A 20336-nucleotide genomic window follows, 5' to 3' on the forward strand; every position below is an offset into this window, starting at 1 on the left:
CTTTTCTCAGAAAGGGTGGGTCTCCCTGGCTTTGGGGGCAGGAAAATGAGTGGTGACTCTGTTTGCTGATTGTTGGTTTCACACTTGTCCCTCCTGCAGATGGTCCTATGGTGTGTTACTATGGGAGATTGTCAGCTTAGGTGAGTATCATCTATGTTAAAATATACATGCCAGAAAATATATAACAATTTCATGTATACTGATCCTAGTTTTATCAATATTGCATATTTAAAAAAAACTAGAAGGCACTACACAGAAAGGTAATAATTTTATTCTTCATGCTTTTTAATGTGATACATATACACCATGGAATACTATGCAGCCATAAAAAAGAATGAGTTCACGTCCTTTGCAGGGACATGGATGCAGCTGGAAACCATCCTCCTCAGCAAACTAACACAGGAACAGAAAACCAAACACCACATGTTCTCACTCATAAGTGGGAGTTGAACAATAATAACATGTGAACACAGGGAGGGGAACATCACACACCAAGGCCTGTCAGGGGGAAGGAGAGAATAAGGACAAATACCTAATGCATGCGGGGCTTAAAACCTAGATGATGGGTCAATAGGTGCAGCAGACCACCATGGCACATGTATATCTATGTGACAAACCTGCACGTTTTGCACATGTATCTCAGAAAAAAAGGTTAATATTGTTGGTATAATAGATGTGCTGTGTGTGGGGAGACTTAGGGAAGAGAATTGGCACTGAATTGAGGAAGCCGGGGGTGGTTCCTTCCCCTGAAGCAATGATGATGCTTTGGCATACTCTGTAGTGTAAGTCCAGTTTTGATGAGTGGTGGGTTTGCCAAGAGAGGCATGCAGCATGTTCACTCTCCTGTGACATATCATGTCTTCCTCCTGGCCCCTTAGCTTTAGAACCCCTGGACAGAAAGCATTGCTTTTCATGCCAGAGAGGACTTAGGGTGGCACTGTTTGTCTTCCAGGAGGCACACCCTACTGCGGGATGACTTGTGCAGAACTCTATGAGAAGCTGCCCCAGGGCTACAGACTGGAGAAACCCCTGAACTGTGATGATGAGGTGTAAGTCAGGCCTCATCCTGGGGCTATTTTGTCTTACCTTCCTTCCTCTTGTGTGCTTCTGGGGCTAGCTACACACAGAGATCCCAATAGGTGAATAAAAGTGGGGGGTTCCCAATACTAATACTGTTTTGTAGTACACAAGGAGTATTAGCTTTACAGACATAGAAATGTAGGAGGCATTTAATGACTCTCGGGAAGGTTGAAATGAGGAAGGGCAACAAATGCAGAAAATCCTGAAATAAATTCGTGAAGTTTTTCATTAAGATTTCAAAGATACATTTTTGGGCTGGCAAGATGGCTGAAAAGGAACGGCTCTGGTCTGCAGCTCCCAGCGAGATCAACTCAGAAGGCAAGTGATTTCTGCATTTCCAACTGAGGTACCCAGCTCATCTCATTGGGACTGGTTAGAAAGTGGGTGCAGCCCACGGAGGGTGAGCTGAAGCACGGTGGGGTGTCACCTCACCCAGGAAGTACAAGGGGTCGAGGAACTCCGCTGGGAGGAATGGTGCATTCCAGCCCAGATACTAAGCTTTTCCCACTGTCTTTGCAACCCGCAGAAGAGGAGATTCCCTCTGGTGCCTATGCCAACAGGGCCATGGGTTACAAGCACAAAACTGGGTGGCCGTTTAGGGAGACACTGAGCTAGCTGCAGGAGTTTTTTTTAGCTTTTTTTCCTTGCCCCAGTGGCACCTGGAACACCAGTGAGACAGAACCATTCACTCCCCTGGAAAGGGAGCTGAAGCCAGGGAGCCAAGTGGTCTAGCTCAGTGGATCCCACGCAGCTAAGATCCACTGGCTTTAAATTCTTTGTTGCCAGCACAGCAGTATGAAGTCAACCTGGGATGCTCCAGCTTGGTTGGGGGAGGGGTATCCCTGATTACTGAAGCTTGAGTAGGCTGTTTTCTCCTCACAGTGTAAACAAAGCCCCAGGGAAGTTCAAACTGGGCCGAGCCCACCAAGCTCTGCAAAGCCACTGCGTCTCTAGGTTCCTGCTCTCTGGGCAGGGCATCTCTGAAAGAAAGGCAGCAGCACCAGTCAAGGGCTTATAGATAAAACTCCCGTCTCCCTGGGACAAAATACCTACTGGTAGGGGCCGCTATTGGCGTAGCTTCAGCAGACTTAAATGTTCCTGCCTGCCACCTCTGAAGAGAGCACCAGATCTCCCAGCACAGCACTCGAGCTCTGCTAAGGGACAAACTGCCTCCTCAAGTGGGTCCCTGACCCCTGTACCTCCTGACTGGGAGACATCTCCTAGCCCAGCAGGGGTTGACAAGACACCTCCTATAGGAGAGCACTGGCTGGCATCTGGCAAGTGCCCCTCTGGGACAAACCTTCCATAGGAAGGAACAGGCAGCAATCTTTGTTGTTCTGCAGCCTCTGCTAGTGCTACCCAGGCAGACAGGGTCTGGAGTGGACCTCCAGCAGACCTTCAGCAGAGGGGCCTGTCAGAAGGAGAACAAACAGGACCTCCACACCAAAACCCCATCCGAAGATCACAGGTAGATAAATCAAAAAAATGGGGGAAACCAGTGCAAAAAGGCTGAAAATTCCAAACACCAGAATGCCTCTTCTCCTCCAAAAGATCACAACTCCTCGCCAGCAAGGGAACAAAACTGAATGGAGAATGAGTTTGACAAATTGACAGAAGTAGGCTTCAGAAGGTGGGTAATAACAACCTCCTTCAAGCTAAAGGAGCATATTCTAACCCAATGCAAGGAAGCTAAGAACGTTGATAAAAGGTTAGACGAATTGCAACTAGAATAACCAGTTTAGAGAAGAACATAAATGACCTGATGGAGCTAAAAAACACAGCATGAATACTTCATGAAGCATACACAGTATCAGTAGCTGAATGGATCCAGTGGAAGAAAGGATATCAGATACTGAAGATAAACTTAAATAAAGCATGAAGACAAGATTAGAGAAAAAAAATGAAAAGGAATGACCAAAGCCTCCAAGAAATATGGGACTATGTGAAAAGACCAAACCTACGTTTGATTGGTGTAGCTGAAAGTGACAGGGAGAACGAAACCAAGTTGGAAAACACTCATCAGGATATTATCCAGGAGAACTTCCCCAACCTAGTAAGACTGGTCAACATTCAATTGAGGAAATACAGAGAACACCACAAAGATACTCCTTGAGAAGAACAACCCCAAGACACATAATCATCAGATTAATCAAGGTTGAAATGAAAGAAAACATGTTAAGTGCAGCCAGAGAAAGGTCAGGTTACCCACAAAGGGAAGCCCATCAGACTAACAGCGAACCTCTCTGCAGAAACCCTGCAAGCCAGAAGAGAGTGGGGGCCAGTATTCAACATTCTTAAAGAGAAGAATTTTCAACCCAGAATTTCATATCCAGCCAAACTAAGCTTCATAAGTGAAGGAGAAATAAATCCTTTACAGCCAAGCAAATGCTAAGGGATTTTGTCACCACCAGGCTTGCCTTACAAGAGCTCCTGAAGGAAGCACTAACATGGAAAGGAAAACCTGGTAGCAGCCACTGCAAAAACATACCAAAATCTAAAGACCATGGATACTACAAAGAAACTGCATCAACTAACAGGCAAAATAACCAGCTAGCATCATAATGACAGGATCAGATTCACACATAATAATATTAACCTTAAATGTAAATGGGCTGAATGCCCCAACTAAAAGACACAGACTGGGAAATAGGATAGAGTCAAGACCCATCAGTCTGCTGTATTCAGGAGACCCATCTCACGTGCGCACACACACACACAGCCTCAGAATAAAGGGATGGAGGAATATTTACCAAGCAAATGGAAAGCAAAAAAAAGCAGGGGTTGCCATCTGATAAAACAGATTTTAAACCAACAAAGATCAAAAGAGAAAAAGGCCATTACATAATGGTAAAGGGATCAATACAACAAGAAGAGCTAACTATCCTAAATATATATGTACCCAATACAGGAGCACCCAGATTAATAAAGCAAGTTCTTTGAGACTTACCAAGAGACTTAGACTGCCACATAATAGTGGGAGACTTTAACTCCCCACTGTCAATATTAGACAGATCAACAAAACAGAAAATTAACAAGGATATCCAGGACTTGAACTCAGCTCTGGAACAAGTGGACCTAATAGACATCTACAGAACTCTCCACCCCAAATCAACAGAATATACGTTCTTCTCAGCACCTCATTGCAGTTACTCTAAAATTGACCACATAATTGGAAGTAAAACATTCCTCAGCAAATCCAAAAGAACGGAAACCATAACAGTCTCTCTTACCACAGAGCAATCAAACTAGAACTCAGGACTAAGAAACTCACTCAAAACCGCACAATTACATGGAAACTGAACAACCTGCTCCTGAATGACTACTGGGTAAATAACGAAATGAAGGCAGAAATAAAGATGTTCTCTGAAACCAGTGAGAACAAAGACAAAACATACCAAAATCTCTGGGACACATTTAAAGCAGTGTGTAGAGGGACATTTATAGCACTAAATGCCCACCAGAGAAAGCAGGAAAGAAGACCTAAAATCGACACCCTAACATCACAATTAAAAGAACTAGAGAAGCAACAGCAAACAAATTCAAAAGCTAGCAGAAGACAAGAAATAACTAAGATCAGAGCAGCAGTGAAGGAGATAGACACAAAATATCCTTCAAAAACATCAATGAATCCAGGAGCTGGTTTTTTGAAAAGATCAACAAAATAGACTGCTAGCCAGACTAATAAAGAAAAGGGAGAAGAATCAAATAGATGCAATAAAAAATGGTAAAGGAGATATCACCACCAATCCCATAGAAATACAAACTACCATGAGAGAATACTATAAATTCCTGGACACATACACCCTCCTATGTCTAAACCAGGAAGAAGTCAAATCCCTGAATAGACCAATAAAAATTCTGAAATTGAGGCAGTAATTAATAGCTTAAAAAGTGTCCAGGACCAGGTGGATTCACAGCCGAATTCTACCAGAGGTACAAAGAGGAGCTGGTACCATCCCTTCTGAAACTATTCCAAACAATAGAAAAAGAGGCATCTTTACTAACTCATTTTATGAGGTCAGCATCATCCTGATACCAAAACCTGGCAGAGACACAACAAAGAAAATTGCAGGCCAATATCCCTGATAAACATTGATGCTAAAATCCTCAATAAAATATTGGCAAACCAAATCCAGCAGCACATCAAAAAGCTTATCCATCATGATGAAGTCGGCTTCATCCTTGGGATGCAAGGCTGGTTCAACAGACGTGAATCAATAAACATAATCCATCATCTAAACAGAACCAATGACAAAAACCACATGATTATCTCAATAGATGCAAAAAAGCCTTCAAGGAAATTCAACACCCCCTCCGGCTAAAAACTCTCAGTAAACGAGGTATTGATGGAATGTATCTCAAAATAATAAGAGCTATTTATGACAAACCCACAGCCAATATCATACTGAATGGGAAAAAGCTGGAAGCATTCCCTTTGAAAACTGGCCTAAGACAAGGATGCCTTCCCTTACCACTCCTATTCATCAACATAGTATTGGAAGTTCTGGACAGGGCAATCAGGCAAGAGAAAGATATAAGGTTATTCAAGTAGGAAGAGAGGAAGTCAAATTGTCTCTGTTTGCAGATGACTGTGATTTAGAAAACCCCATCGTCTCAGCCCAAAATCTCTTTAAGCTGATAAGCAACTTCAGCAAAGTCTCAGGACACAAAATCAATGTGCAAAAATCACAGCATTCCAATACACCAATAACAGACAAACAGCCAAATCATGAGTGAACTCCCATTCATAACTGCTACAAAGAGAATAAAATACCTAGGAATACAACTTACAAGGGATGTGAAGGACCTCTTCAAGGAGAACTACAAACCACTGCTCAAGGAAATAAGAGGACACAAACAAATGGAAAAACATTCCAAGCTCATGGATAGAAAGAATCAATATTGTGAAAATGGCCATACTGCCCAAAGTCATTTATAGATTCAGTGCTATCCTTATCAAGCTATCACTGACTTTCTTCACAGAATTAGATAAAACTACTTTAAATTTCATATGGAACCAAAAAAGAGCCTGCATAGCCAAGATGATCCTAAGCAAAAAGAACAAAACTGAAGGCATCACGCTGCCTGACTTCAAACTATACTAGAAGGCTACAATAACCAAAACAGCATGGTACTAGCACCAAAACAGAGATACCAAAGAAACAGGACAGAGGCCTCAGGAATAACACCACACATCTACAACCACCTGGTCTTTGACAAACCTGACACAAACAATGGGGAAAGGATTCCCTATTTAATAAATGATGTTGGGAAAACTGGCTAGCCATATGCAGAAAACTGAAACTGGACCTCTTCCTTACACCTTATACAAAAATTAACTCAAGATGGATTAAAGACTTAAATGTAAGATCTGAAACCATAAAAACCCTAGAAGAAAACCTAGGCAATACCATTCAGGACATAGGCACAGGCAAAAGACTTCATGACTAAAACACCAAAAGCAATGGCAACAAAAGCCAAAATTGACAAATGGGATCTAATTAAACTTAAAAGCTTCTGCACAGCAAAAGAAACGATCATCAGAGTGAACAGGCAACCTACAGAATGGGAGAAAATGTTTGCAATTTATCCTTCTGACAAAGGACTGATATCCAGAACCCACAAAGAACTTCAACAAATTTACAAGAAAAAAACAACCCCATCAAAAAGTGGGCAAAGGATATGGACAGACACTTCTCAAAAGAAGACATTTATGCAGCCAACATATGAAAAAAAGATCATCATCACTGGTCATTAGAGAAATGCAAATCAAAACCACAATGAGATACCATCTCACAACAGTTAGAGTGGAGATCATTAAAAAGTCAGGAAACAACAGATGCTGGAGAGGATGTGGAGAAATAGGAACACTTTTACACTGTTGGTGGGAGTGTAAATTAGTTCAACCATTGTGGAAGACAGTGTGGCAATTCCTTAGGGATCTAGAACCAGAAATACCATTTGCCCCAGCAATCCCATTACTGGGTATATACCCAAAGGGTTATAAATCATTCTACTATAAAGACACATGCACACATAGGTTTATTGTGGCACTGTTCAATGATAAACTGGATAAAGAAAATGTGGTACATATATACCATGGAATACTATGCAGCCATAAGAAAGGATGAGTTCATGTCCTTTTCAGGGACATGGATGAAGCTAGAAACTAACAAAAGAAAACCAACTCCACATGTTCTCACTCATAAGTGGGAACTGAACAGCGAGAACACATGGACACAGGGAAGGAAACATCACACACCAGGGCCTGTCAGCAGGTTGGGGGATAGGATAGCATTAGGAGAAATACCTAATGTAGATGAGGGGTTGATGGGTGCAGCAAACCACCATGGCACTTGTATACGGATGTTAACAAATCTGCACGTTCTCCACATGTATCACAGGACTTATAATAAAAAAAATTAAAAAAAAAAATAAAGATACATTTTCTTGCCTAGAACCTTGCTTCTGCTAAGATTACTTTCAAAAGTAAGATTTTTTCCAAGGGGAAATATAATGACCTGTAGTGATACCACCATTCCCAGCACTATCCATGGTAGAAGCTAACTGGCATGTCTGAAGACTACAAGGCTCTAGGTTGAACAAATAATTTATTGTTTAAATGGGGCTACTTCTAAGAGTGAAGGAGGGTGTCAATAATATCACTGGAATAAGAAGCATACATACCATCCTGGAAAAACCTGGACATAGTTGGACCATCACTAGACAGTCCCTAAAATTCTACCTTTTGAGATTCACTTCATAAGGGGTGAGAAGATTTTTTAGTCTTTAAGAAACTTATGTTAAAGTATAAGCTGTTCTGGGATATGACACCCTAAACCAATGGTTGATAGCCTTCGATGCACATAGGGTTCCCTGGCGTCATTTGTTCAGCATGTGGGCTCTTGATCCCCACTATCAGTCATCAATTCTGAAAGTCTAGGGCAGGTTCCAGAAATCTGCATTTTAATCACACGAGGAGTTCTGAGCACAATAGAGAAAGCACTGTCTCAAGTCAGTGTCTCCCAAACTATGTTCACGTGTTGTGCAAGATATAAATACATGATACAAGGGGAAAGGAGTTCTGTGGCCAATTAAGTTGGAAACTTTGTGTTAAACCTGTTGTCTTAGTCATTTCCGACTGCTGTAACAAAATACCATAAACTTGGTGGCTTATAAACAACAGAGATTATTTCTCACAGTTCTGAAAGGTGGGAAATCCAAGATGAAAGCATTGGCAGATTTGGTGGCCGTGAGCCATTTCCTGGTTCATAGATGGCCATCTTTCTGCTGTGTCCTCATGTGGTACAAGGAGCAAAAGAGCTCTTTGAGGCCTTTTCTGTAAGGGCACGAATCCATTCATGAGGGTTCTACCCTTAGGACCTAATCACCTTCCAAAGGACCTACCTTCAAACACCATCACATGGTTTCAACACATGATTTTTGGGTGGCATGAACATTGAGTCCATAGCACCTGGTTAAACAGGCTTTGTTTTTAATGACAGTGCTTCTAAAAGTCCTCCCTCTTAAAGGGGGATACAATGGGTGGCATTTTACAAGTTTGAGCATGGGCCTTTTAAGAGACACTAACATTTTGAAAGATGCAGCATTCCAAGGGAAATGCTGCTATAGACACATACCCAGTTCTTTCTAGATGATTGTAATAGCTGAGACCAAGATCCTGCAGAAACAGTACCCAGGGTAGGAACTAAATCTATGGGGAGATGAAATGGGACTTGCTTAGGGAGGTGGGAGGCCTCGTAGAAACTTCCCAGATGCTGTACTTTTGTCTTCTGCTAGTTAAGCTTTATAACCATGCATTGGTTGGCTTCATTCTCTTTTCTCTTTTCCTGCCATGCCCAGGACTGAAGCACAGTTATAGAATTAACCCTTTAATTCTTTGCGTTCGAAGGTTTGATCTAATGAGACAATGCTGGCGGGAGAAGCCTTATGAGAGGCCGTCATTTGCCCAGATATTGGTGTCCTTAAACAGAATGTTGGAGGAACGAAAGGTGAGTATTAAAGTCAGGCAGGAGATCTTTAATTGGAATTCCTGATGTGCCCAGGGTGGTTCATAAAAAACATTGAAACAATTGAAGAAGTTCTTCTTGACATGGCCCTAAGTATTATAGAAACAAAGGATATCCCCCAACCCCCGCAACTTGGAAGAAGTTACAATTTTGGGGGGAAATAAGATTTCTATACAGGATATAGTCATGTACACACTGGAATAACATACAGAATTAGCCTATTAGAGCTAGAAGGAATTTTAGTCATATAGCCTGACCTTTTAATTTTATAGATGAAGAAATAGACTCAGAAGTGGGTGACTTGACTGAGGACACACAGCAAGTAGAGAACAGAGCTTGACCTGCAGGTTACTATGAGGAGGGTCAGGAATTCCATAAAAATTTCTAGAAGTTAGTTGGCTATACTGATCTGGGAGTCAAAAGAAAAGTAAATGTAGTTTAAAGAAATAGTCAAAACCCAAATGGTAATTCAACTAGAGATGCAGGTGAGATCACACAGAGAGATGTGAAGATGAGATTCAGGCAGGGGAAGGAACCCGAGAGAAGCTGAACACATTAGGAGGTACCGATAAGACACTGTGAGAAAGGCAAGCTCATAAACTGAGGATACAGTATGAAATCTTACTTGCAGAAGGCAAGGGGATGCATTTTAGGAAGTAAGTCATCAAATACAACAGAGGGACCGAGGACAGAAAAGTATCCCCCAAGTGCTTAGTATTTTGAGTTGAAACAAAGAAAACCAAGGTAGTGCTGTAACTGCCACTGGCAGAGATGGAATCAAAGTAGCCTATGTCTCTGAACCATTCTCATTCTTCCAGACCTACGTGAATACCACGCTTTATGAGAAGTTTACTTATGCAGGAATTGACTGTTCTGCTGAAGAAGCGGCCTAGGACAGAACATCTGTATGCCCTCTGTTTCCCTTTCACTGGCATGGGAGACCCTTGACACCTGCTGAGAAAGCATACCTCTGCCACGAGATGTGATATAGAAGTGTACATATGTGCTGTACACCTGGGACCTTCACCACTATAGATCCCATGCATGGATCTGTATAGTATGCTCTGACTCTAATAGGACTGTATATACCGTTTTGAGTAAGAATGTGCTGAAATCAGAATGCCTGTTTGTGGTTTCATATGCAATAATATATTTTTTTAAAAATGTGGACTTCACAGGAAGGCGTGAGTACAATTAGTATAATGCATAACTCATTATTGTCCTAGATATTTTGATATTTACCTTTATATTGAATGCTATTAAATGTTTTGCTGTGTCAAAGTAAAATATTGTTAATAAACCTAACAATGACCCTGATAGCACAGGTTTAGTGAGAGAAATATATGAATTCTAACAAGACATAGGTTAATATTTAAGAGACTGAAAAATCTCAGATTCCTCTCTCTCAATTTTATCCCTCGCCTGTAGCAGCCAGTCCCATGTCATTTAGTCATGTGACAACTGTCTTGTGTTTCCACAGCCTGCAAGTCAGTCCAGAATGCTAACATCTAAAAATAGACTTAAATCTCATTCCTTACAAGCCTAAGAATCTTTAGAGAAGTATACATAAGTTTAAGATAAAATAATGGGATTTTTTTCTTTTCTTTTCTCTGGTAATATTGACTTGTGTATTTTAAGAAATAACAGAAAGACTGGGTGACATTTGGGAGACATGTGACATTTATATATTGAATTAATATCCCTACATGTATTGCACATTGTAAAAAGTTTTAGTTTTGATGAGTTGTGAGTTTACTTTGTATACTGTAGGCACACTTTGCACTGATATATCATGAGTGAATAAATGTCTTGCCTACTCACGTCTCATCCAGGAGTGTGTCTCATAGCTATTGCCACATGTCCTTATTATACTTTAAAGAAAAGTGCTTTAAATTATCCATCCTTAGCACATAGAGTAGTTGGTGAGTATACTCCACTAGATATGGAATCTGAAACTCACCAGATTGAAAATTCTCCTAGAAGTGTTCTACTGCCTAGTTCTTTTTCTTGCAACAGGAAGTACACCTTTGGGAGTGTTCTAGTGTGAACCAAGGGCTTAGAATTGGCATTCCTTTTAATTATGTTACAATGTTAAATAGAGTCCTCACTTACTGTCATCGATAGGTTCATGGAAACTGCAGTGCTATATAATGAAACCAATTTTACCATAGGGTAATTGATAGAAACAAGATGCTATCCCCATCAAGCTACCATTGACTTTCTTCAAAGAATTGGAAGAAAACTACTTTAAATTTTATATGGAACCAAAAAAGAGCCTGCATAGCCAAGACAATCCTAAGCCAAAAGAACAAAATTGGAGGTATCACCCTACCTGACTTCAAACTGTACTACAAGGCTACAGTAACCAAAACAGCATGGTACTGGCACCAAAACAGATACATAGACAAATGGAACAGAACAGAGGCCTCAGGAATAACACCACACATCTACAACCATCTGATCTTTGACAAACCTGACAAAAACAAGCAAAGGAGAAAGGATTCCCTATTTAATGAATGGTGTTAGGAAAACTGGCTAGCCATATGCAGAAGACCAAAACTGGATCCCTTCCCTTACACCTTATACAAAAATTAACTCAAGATGGATTAAAGACTTAAATGTAAAATCTAAAAACATAAAAACCCTAGAAGAAAACCTAGGCAATACCATTCAGGACATATGCATGGGCAAAGACTTCATGACTAAAACACCAAAAGCAATCGCAACAAAAGCCAGAATTGACAAATGGGATCTAATCAAACTAAAGAGCTTCTGCACAGCAAAAGAAACTATCATCAGCATGAACAGGCAACCTACAAAATGGGAGAAAATTTTTGCAATCTATCCATCTGACAAAGGGCTAATATCCAGAATCTACAAAAAAACTTAAATTTACAAGAAAAAAACAACCCCATCAAAAAGTGGGCAAAGGATATGGACAGACAGTTCTCAAAAGACATCTATGCAGTCAACAAACATGAAAAAAAAAACACATCATCAATGGTCATGAGAGACATGCAAATCAAAACCACAATGAGATACCATCTCACACCCAGTTAGAATGGCAATCATTAAAAAGTCAGGAAACAACAGATGCTGGAGAGGATGTGGAGAAATAGGAACACTTTTACACTGCTGTTGAAAGTGTAAATTAGTTCAATCATTGTGGAAGACAGTGGTGATTCCTCAAGGATTTAGAACCAGAAATACCATTTGACCCAGCAATCCCATTACTGGGTATATACCCAAAGGATTATAAATCATTCTACTATAAAAACACATGCACACTTATGTATGTTGTGGCACTGTTCACAATAGCAAAGATTTGGAACCAACCCAAATGCTCATCAATAATAGACTAGATAAAATATGGCACATATACACCATAGAACACTATGTAGCCATAAAAAATGATGAGTTCAATGTCCTTTGGAGGGACATGGAAGCAGCTGGAAACTATCATTCTCAGCAAACTAACACGAGAACAGAAAACCAAACTACATGTTCTCACTCATAGGTGGGAGTTTAACAATAAGAACACATGGACACGGGGCATGTAGGGGGCATCACACAGCAGAGCCTCTCAGGGGTGGGGGCCTCTCTTGAGGAGGGATAGCATTAGGAGAAGTACCTAATGTAGATGGTGGGTTGATGGGTGCAGCAAACCACCATGGCATGTGTATACCTATGTAACAAACCTGCACATTCTGCACATGTACCCCAGAGCTTAAAGTACAATAAAAAAAGAAAGAAGAGTTAAGTGTCTATAGCATACAGTACATCATTTCACTTAAGTCAGTTTCCAAGAACCTATCAAGAACTTTGAGAACATGTTGTAGTTCTACATGCTGCACAAACTTTACATATTCTTATGTATTCAGAAATTACAACTAGGCAACTGAATTCATCCGGAACACTCTTTATTCCCAACAGCATATTCAAGCAAAGACACAGAGCAAAATAAAGGCTGCTCTTTATAACAGTACCTAAATGGAACTTAACTCAATGGAAACATGAATGAAAAGCCACTGAAATATTGGTCCAGCATGTCATCGCCAAGAGGGCAGACTAAGAGATGCCAGCCTTTATCTTCCTACACACACAAAATAAATAAATACAGACAACTATTCACATACCATAACAACCCAGAGGGAGTGCAAAGGCTCATTATAGGATCTGCAGCAATACAGTGGAGCACAATAATGGAGAATAACCACACAGAAAGGATTGTGATCAGCATACCTAATACACCAGGAGATGTCTAGGAACAAAGAAAGGTGGAGGCCTTGGTATGAGCCACACAGCAGAACTACTGTGGTCACCAGTGACCTGCTTTGCAGAGGATACCAGCATCTCCTGCCACTGAGGTATCAGATAGCCATTCCCACTGGAGAACCCTAGAAAATGAAATGTACATCCCTAACAACCCCTACCCCCAGAAGTGGCTGCTGTTGAGCCACTCTAAGAAAGGAGCACCATTTCTTCTAATCCTGTACATACCTCAATCTTTGAGCTGCAGCCACTTCATAAGAGCCCACAAGCTACAGTCTCAGGCTCTGTGGCTACATTGGGCCCACCCATGTCTCGGACACTGGAGCGACTGCCATAGTGAGCTAGTTTGTACTCTGGGTCCTAGAGTCCATACTCTGCATACCAGTTTATCTGCATGGATAACTAGGCTCCATCCTAACCCTAGAGCCATGCTAACTCTGTGTACACCTGTGTTTCCATTCTTGGTTCCCTGGCTACTTCACAAGCATTTGTAGCTCAAAACTACTACCAACATGACAGACAGGGTGCCTGTGCCTCAAGCCACCAGCTCAGCCACCATAGAGAACCAGGCCTTGCTCTGACTCTGGAGCTTCTCTAACACTGTGCATGTCTGTGCTCCCATTCTTGGCTCTACCAGCTGATCCAGAAGCATCTGTGGCTTGCATACTGTTACTGTAGGAGGGTTGCTTGTGCCTCAGGCACCAATGCCATTAATTCCCAGATCTCATAGCAATAGGCCCTCCACATGTTCTCATGCTTCAGGCCTCAGCTCCATGGCTATTCCACAGGTACCACTCAAATACTGGTGGTGTCACTACTGCAAGACAGCCTGCTAACCAGACCCAGTGCCAAGACATACCCTCTCAGCTATAACTTCCCTAGTGGGAGAAAAGAGATCAGAAGGATCTCCTCAGCCATTGTCTCTGAAGACCCCAACAACCCTTGCTGGCACTGTGGACATCCACAGTGTTGACCACTGAGGAGTCCTGCCACCTTTGTCAACACCAACCTCTGCAGACATAGCTAGTGCCCGAACTACTGCAGGTCAGTCAGCAAATGGTCTTATATTCCATGGAGAGGAAGGTCTTCCCACAGCAAAACTAGCCCATGAGTTTTGCAAAAGGTGACTGCTCCACCAGATGCACAGGTATCAACATAAGCAACAAGAAACATAAAAAAGAAAAAGACAACACCACCAAAAGAGCACAATAATCTAGTAACTAACCCCAAAGAAATATACAAACTGCCTGATAAAGAATTCAAAAGAATTGTTTTAAGAAAGCTCAGCAAACTTCAGGAGTATTCAGAGAAACGATTCAATAAAATCATGGAAACAGTAAACAATCAAAATGAGAAGTTTAACAGATTGAAATTATATTTAAAAACCCCACATTCTGGAGCTGAAAAATAAGTAAATGAAAAATGCAATAGACAACATCAACAACAGAATTGATCCAGCAGAAGAATCTGTGAATTCAGATATATGATTTGAAAATATGTAGTCATGGGGTTGGGGGGAAGGATGAAAAATAATGGAGAACATCTGTGGAATTTGTGAGACAGCATCAGAAGAGCACATATTTGAGTTGTAAGAGTTCAAGAAGGAGAAGAGACAGAAAGGGGTAAGAAAGCTTATTTAAAGAAATAAATAGCATAACACTTTCCAAATCTGGGGAAATATAAATATTTAGGTACAGGAAGGTCAAAAGTCTCCAAGCAGATTCAATCCAAATAATATTACAGCAAGATATATTATAATCAAACTGTCAAAAAGCAAACAGGATCATGAAAGCAGCAAAGAAAAATAAGATTAACATATATAACGGAGTTCCAATAAGGCTAGCAGCCAATTTCTTAGCAGAAATGTTACAGGCCAGGAGAGAGTGGAATGATATAGTCAAAGTTCTGAAGAGAAAATAACACCCACCAAGAATCCTGTATCTGGTAAGGCTGTCCTTCAGAAATGAATAAATAAAGACTTTCCCAGACAAAAGCTGAGGGATATCATTACCACCACATCTGACTTATAGGAAATGCTAAAGGGAGTTCAAGCTGAGTGAAAAGGATGCTAATTTAATAGCATGAAAATATGAAAGTCATTGGTAAAAGCTATCACACAAATTCAGAATAATACTGTAATTGTGGTGTATAAATCATTACCTTTAGTATGAATGTTAAAATGGAAAGCTATCACAAATAATAGCTACAATCATTTGTTAAGGGATATGCAATATAAAAAATATAAATTGTGACATCAAAAAATGTTGGGGGGGGTGGAAGAAAAGTGTAGTTACTTTATTCAATCAAAATTAAGTTATTATCAGCTTAGTGTAGTATAACTGTAAGATATTTTATATAAGCCTCCTGGTAACCTAGCAAAAATCTACACAAGATACACAAAAGATAAAAAAGTAAGAAATCAAAGCACATAACACTAGAGAAAATCATCTTAAGGAAAAAGATCTACAGAACAAACAGAAAACAATTAACAAAATGGCAATAGTAAGTCCTTACATGTCAATAATTACCTTGAATGTAAATGTTAAATTCTCCAATCAAAAGACAAAGATTGGCTGAATTAAAAAAAAAGACCCAATTATTTGCTGCCTACAGAGACTCACTTCACTTTTAAAGATACACACAGAATAAGAGTGTAAGAATAGAAAAAGGTATTCCATGCAAATAGAAACAAAAAGAGAACAGGAATGTCTATATTTATATTATATAAAATAAATTTTATGCCAAAAACTGTAACAAGACAAACAAGGTCATTATATAATAATAAAAAGAGCAATTTATCAAGCAGATAAAGTAACTGTAAATATGTATGCACCCAATGTCAGAACATCTTAAATACATAAAGCAAATGTTAATAGATCTGGATAGAAATATTACAGAAATAAGAAAAATCATGTGACTAATATGAACAACTATATGCCAACAAATAATTTAGAAGAAATTGACAGATTTCTAGATACATACCACCTACTAAGACTGAATCATTAATAAATAGAAAACCTGAGCAAACAAATAACCAGTAAGGAGATTATGAGCCAGTAATAAGCCTCCCATGAAAGAAAAGCCTAGCACCTGACGGCTTCACTGGTGAATTCTATCAAACATTTAGGGAAGAAATAATACCAATTCTTCTCAAAGTCTTTCAAAAAATACTGAAAAGGAAGGAAAACTTCCAAGTTCATTTTATGATGCCAAAGCCAGATAAGGACACTATAAGAAAAGAAAATTATAGGCTAATATCCCTGGTGAATACAGATGCAAAAATCTTCAACAAAAAACTAGCAAACCAAGTTCAACAGCACATTAAAAGGATGATTCACCATAATTAAGTGTGATTTATCCCTAGGTTGCAAGGATGGGTCAGTATATGCAAATCAATACATGTGACACATGGCATTAACAGAAAGAAGTGCAAAAACTGTATGATCATCTCAATACAGGTAGAAAAGCCATGTAACAAAATCTCTTCATGATACAAATTCTCAACAAAATCTGTATAAAAAGGAATGTATCTGAACCCACTGAACACCATATAGGACAATCCCCTAGCTAACATTATACTCAATGGTGAAAGTTGAAAATTTTTCCTCTAAGATCAGGAACAAAAAAAGGATGCCCACTCTTGCTACTTTTATTGAACCTAATACTGGGAGTCCTAGCCAAAGCAATTAAGCAAGAGAACGAAAGAAAAAGCATCCAGTTCAAGGCCGGGCGCGGTGGCTCAAGCCTGTAATCCCAGCACTTTGGGAGGCCAAGACAGGCAGATCACGAGGTCAGGAGATCGAGACCATCCTGGCTGACACGGTGAAACCCCGTCTCTACTAAAAAAATACAAAAAACTAGCTGGGTGAGGTGGCGGGCACCTGTAGTCCCAGCTACTCGGGAGGCTGAGGCAGGAGAATGGCATAAACCTGGGAGGCGGAGCTTGCAGTGAGCTGAGATCCAGTCATTGCACTCCTGCCTGGGCGACAGAGCGAGACTCCGTCTCAAAAAAATAAAAAATAAAAAAAAAGAAAAAGAAAAAGCATCCAGTTCTGAAAGGAAGAAGTTGAATTGTTTCTGTTTGCAGACAACATGATCTTATATGATGAAAAAAAGTCTACCAAAAAAACATGTGAGTATAAATAAACTCAGTAAAGCTGCAGGATACAAAAATCAACCTGCAAAAGCCAGTCGTGTATCTATTTATTAACAACAAGCTATCTGAAAAAGAAATAAGGAAAACTCCATTATAATAGTTACTAAAAACTAAGTAGGAATAAGTTTAACCCAAAAGGTAAAAGATCTGCACAATGAAAACTATAAAACATTGATGAAAGAAATCAAAGAAGACACAAATAAATGAAAGAATTTTCGGGGGGCGTGCTCAAGATGGCTGAGTAGGAACAGCTCCAGCCTCCAGCTCCCAGCGTGAGCAACACAGAAGATGGGTGATTTCTGCATTTTCAACTGAGGTACCGAGTTCATCTCACTGGGACGTGTCGGACAGTTGGTGCTGGTCCGTGGGTGCAGCCCGACCAGCGAGAGCTGAAGCAGGGCCAGGCATCACCTCACCTGGGAAGTGCAAGGGGGAAGGGAACTCCTTTTCCTAGCCAAAGGAAATTGAGACACACAACACCTGGAAAATCGAGTAACTCCCACCTTAATACTGCACTTTACCAAGGGTCTTAGCAAACGGCACACCAGGAGATTATATCCCACACCTGGCCCAGAGGGTCCCATGCCCACGGAGCCTCCCTCATTGCTAGCACAGCAGTCTGAGATCTAACTGCAAGGCAGCAGCGAGGCTGGGAGAGGGGCACCCGCCATTGCTGAGACTTAAGTAGGTAAGCAAAGCCTCTGGGAAGCTCAACTTGGGTGGAACCCACCAGAGCTCAAGGAGGCCAGCCTGCCTCTGTAGACTCCTCCTTTGGGGACAGGGCATAGCTAAACAAAAAGCAGCAGAAACCTCGGCAGAGGTAAATGCCCTTGTCTGACAGCCTTGTAGAGAGCAGTAGATCTCCCAGCATGGAGGTTGAGATCTAAGAACGGACAGACTGCCTGCTCAAGTGGGTCCCTGACCCCTGAGTAGCCTAACTGGGAGACATCCCCCACTAGGTGCAGACCGACACCTCACACCTCACACGGCAGGGTACACCTCTGAGACGAAGCTTCCAGAGCAAGAATCAGACAGCAACACTCGCTGTTCAGCAATATTCTATCTTCTGCAGCCTCCGCTGCTGATACCCAGGCAAACAGGGTCTGGAGTGGACCTCAAGCAAACTCAAACAGACCTACAGCTGAGGGTCCTGACTGTTAAAAGGAAAACTAACAAACAGGAAGGACACCCACACCAAAGCCCCATCAGTACGTCACCATCATCAAGACCAGAGGCAGTTAAAACCACAAAGATGGAGAAAAAGCAGTGTAGAAAATCTGGAAATTCAAAAAATCAGAGCACATCTCCCCCTCCAAAGGAACGCAGCTCATCACCAGCAACAGAAGAAAGCTGGACGGAGAATGACTTTGATGAGTTGAGAGAAGAAGGCTTCAGTCAATCAAACTTCTCAGAGCTAAAGGAGGAACTACGTAAGCAGCGCAAAGAAACAAAAAACCTTGAAAAAAGATTTGACAAATGGCTAACTAGAATAACCAATGTAGAGATGTCCTTAAAAGAACTGATAGAGATGAAAACCATAACACAAGAACCACGTGAAATGCACAAGCTTCAGTAACCGACTCGATCAACTGGAAGAAAGAGCATCAGCAATTGAAGATCAAATGAACGAAATGAAGCGAGAAGAGAAGTGTAGAGAAAGAAAAGGAAAAAGAAATGAACAAAGCCTCCAAGAAATATGGGATTATGTGAAAAGACCAAATCTACGTCTGACTGGAGTGCCTGAAAGTGAGGGGGAAAATGGAACCAAGTTGGAAAACACTCTGCAGGACATCATCCAGGAGAACTTCCCCAACCCAGTAAGGCAGGCCAACATTCAAATTCAGGAAATACAGAGAATGTCACAAAGATACTCCTCGAGAAGAGCAACGCCAAGACACATACTTGTCAGATTCAGCAAAGTTGAAATGAAGGAAAAAATGTTAAGGGCAGCCAGAGATAAAAGGTTGGGTTACCCACTAAGGGAAGCCCATCAGACTAAGAGCAGATCTCTCAGCAGAAACTCTACAAGCCAGAAGAGAGTGGGGGCTGATATTCAACGTTCTTAAAGAAAAGAATTTTCAACCCAGAATTTCATATCCAGCCAAACTAAGTTTCATAAGTGAAGGAGAAATAAAATCCTTTACAGACAAGCAAATGCTTAGAGATTTTTGTCACCACCAGGCCTGCCCTACAAGACATCCTGAAAGAAGCACTGAACATAGAAAGGAACAACAGGTACCAGCCATTGCAAAAACATGTCAAAATGTAAAGTCCATTGATGCTAGGAAGAAACTGCATCAATTAGCGAGCAAAATAACCAGCTAATATCATAATGACAGGATCAAGTTCACACATAACAAGATTAACCTTAAATGTAAATGGACTAAATGGTCCAATTAAAAGACACAGACTGGCAAACTGGATAAAGAGTCAAGACCCATCAGTTTGCTGTATTCAGGAGAACCATCTCACATGCAGAGACACACACAGGCTCAAAATAAAGGGATGGAGGAAGATCTACCAAGCAAATGGAGAACAAAAAAAAGCAGGGGTTGCAATCCTAGTCTCTGATAAAACAGACTTTAAACCATCAAAGATCAAAAGAGACAAAGAAGGCCATTACGTAATGGTAAAGGGATCAATTCATCAGGAAGAGCTAACTATCCTAAATATATATGCACCAAATACAGGAGAACCCAGATTCAAAAGCAAGTCCTTAGAGACTTAAGAAGAGACTTAGACTCCCACACAATAATAATGGGAGACTTTAACACCCCACTGTCAACATTAGACAGATC

The 20336-nt window shown here is 40.8% G+C and overlaps 1 protein-coding gene across 4 annotated transcripts in view; it reads left to right on the forward strand.

Moving 5' to 3' along the window:
* Positions 1-10941, forward strand: part of TEK (TEK receptor tyrosine kinase) — a 124302-nt gene extending 113361 nt beyond the window's left edge. For all 4 annotated transcript variants that reach the window (XM_033237520.1, XM_033237518.1, XM_033237519.1 and 1 more), the window contains 4 exons: positions 100-140; positions 953-1049; positions 8993-9092; positions 9929-10941. In XM_033237520.1, the coding sequence (XP_033093411.1) occupies positions 100-140; positions 953-1049; positions 8993-9092; positions 9929-10003 (313 nt within the window). In that variant the 3' untranslated portion in view covers positions 10004-10941. The remainder of the gene's footprint in view (positions 1-99; positions 141-952; positions 1050-8992; positions 9093-9928) is intronic.
* The last annotated feature ends 9395 nt before the right edge of the window (positions 10942-20336 follow it).

This window comes from Trachypithecus francoisi, unplaced genomic scaffold (genome assembly GCF_009764315.1).
Source record: "Trachypithecus francoisi isolate TF-2019V2 unplaced genomic scaffold, Tfra_2.0 Lachesis_group16, whole genome shotgun sequence".
Taxonomy (NCBI): Eukaryota; Metazoa; Chordata; class Mammalia; order Primates; family Cercopithecidae; genus Trachypithecus; species Trachypithecus francoisi.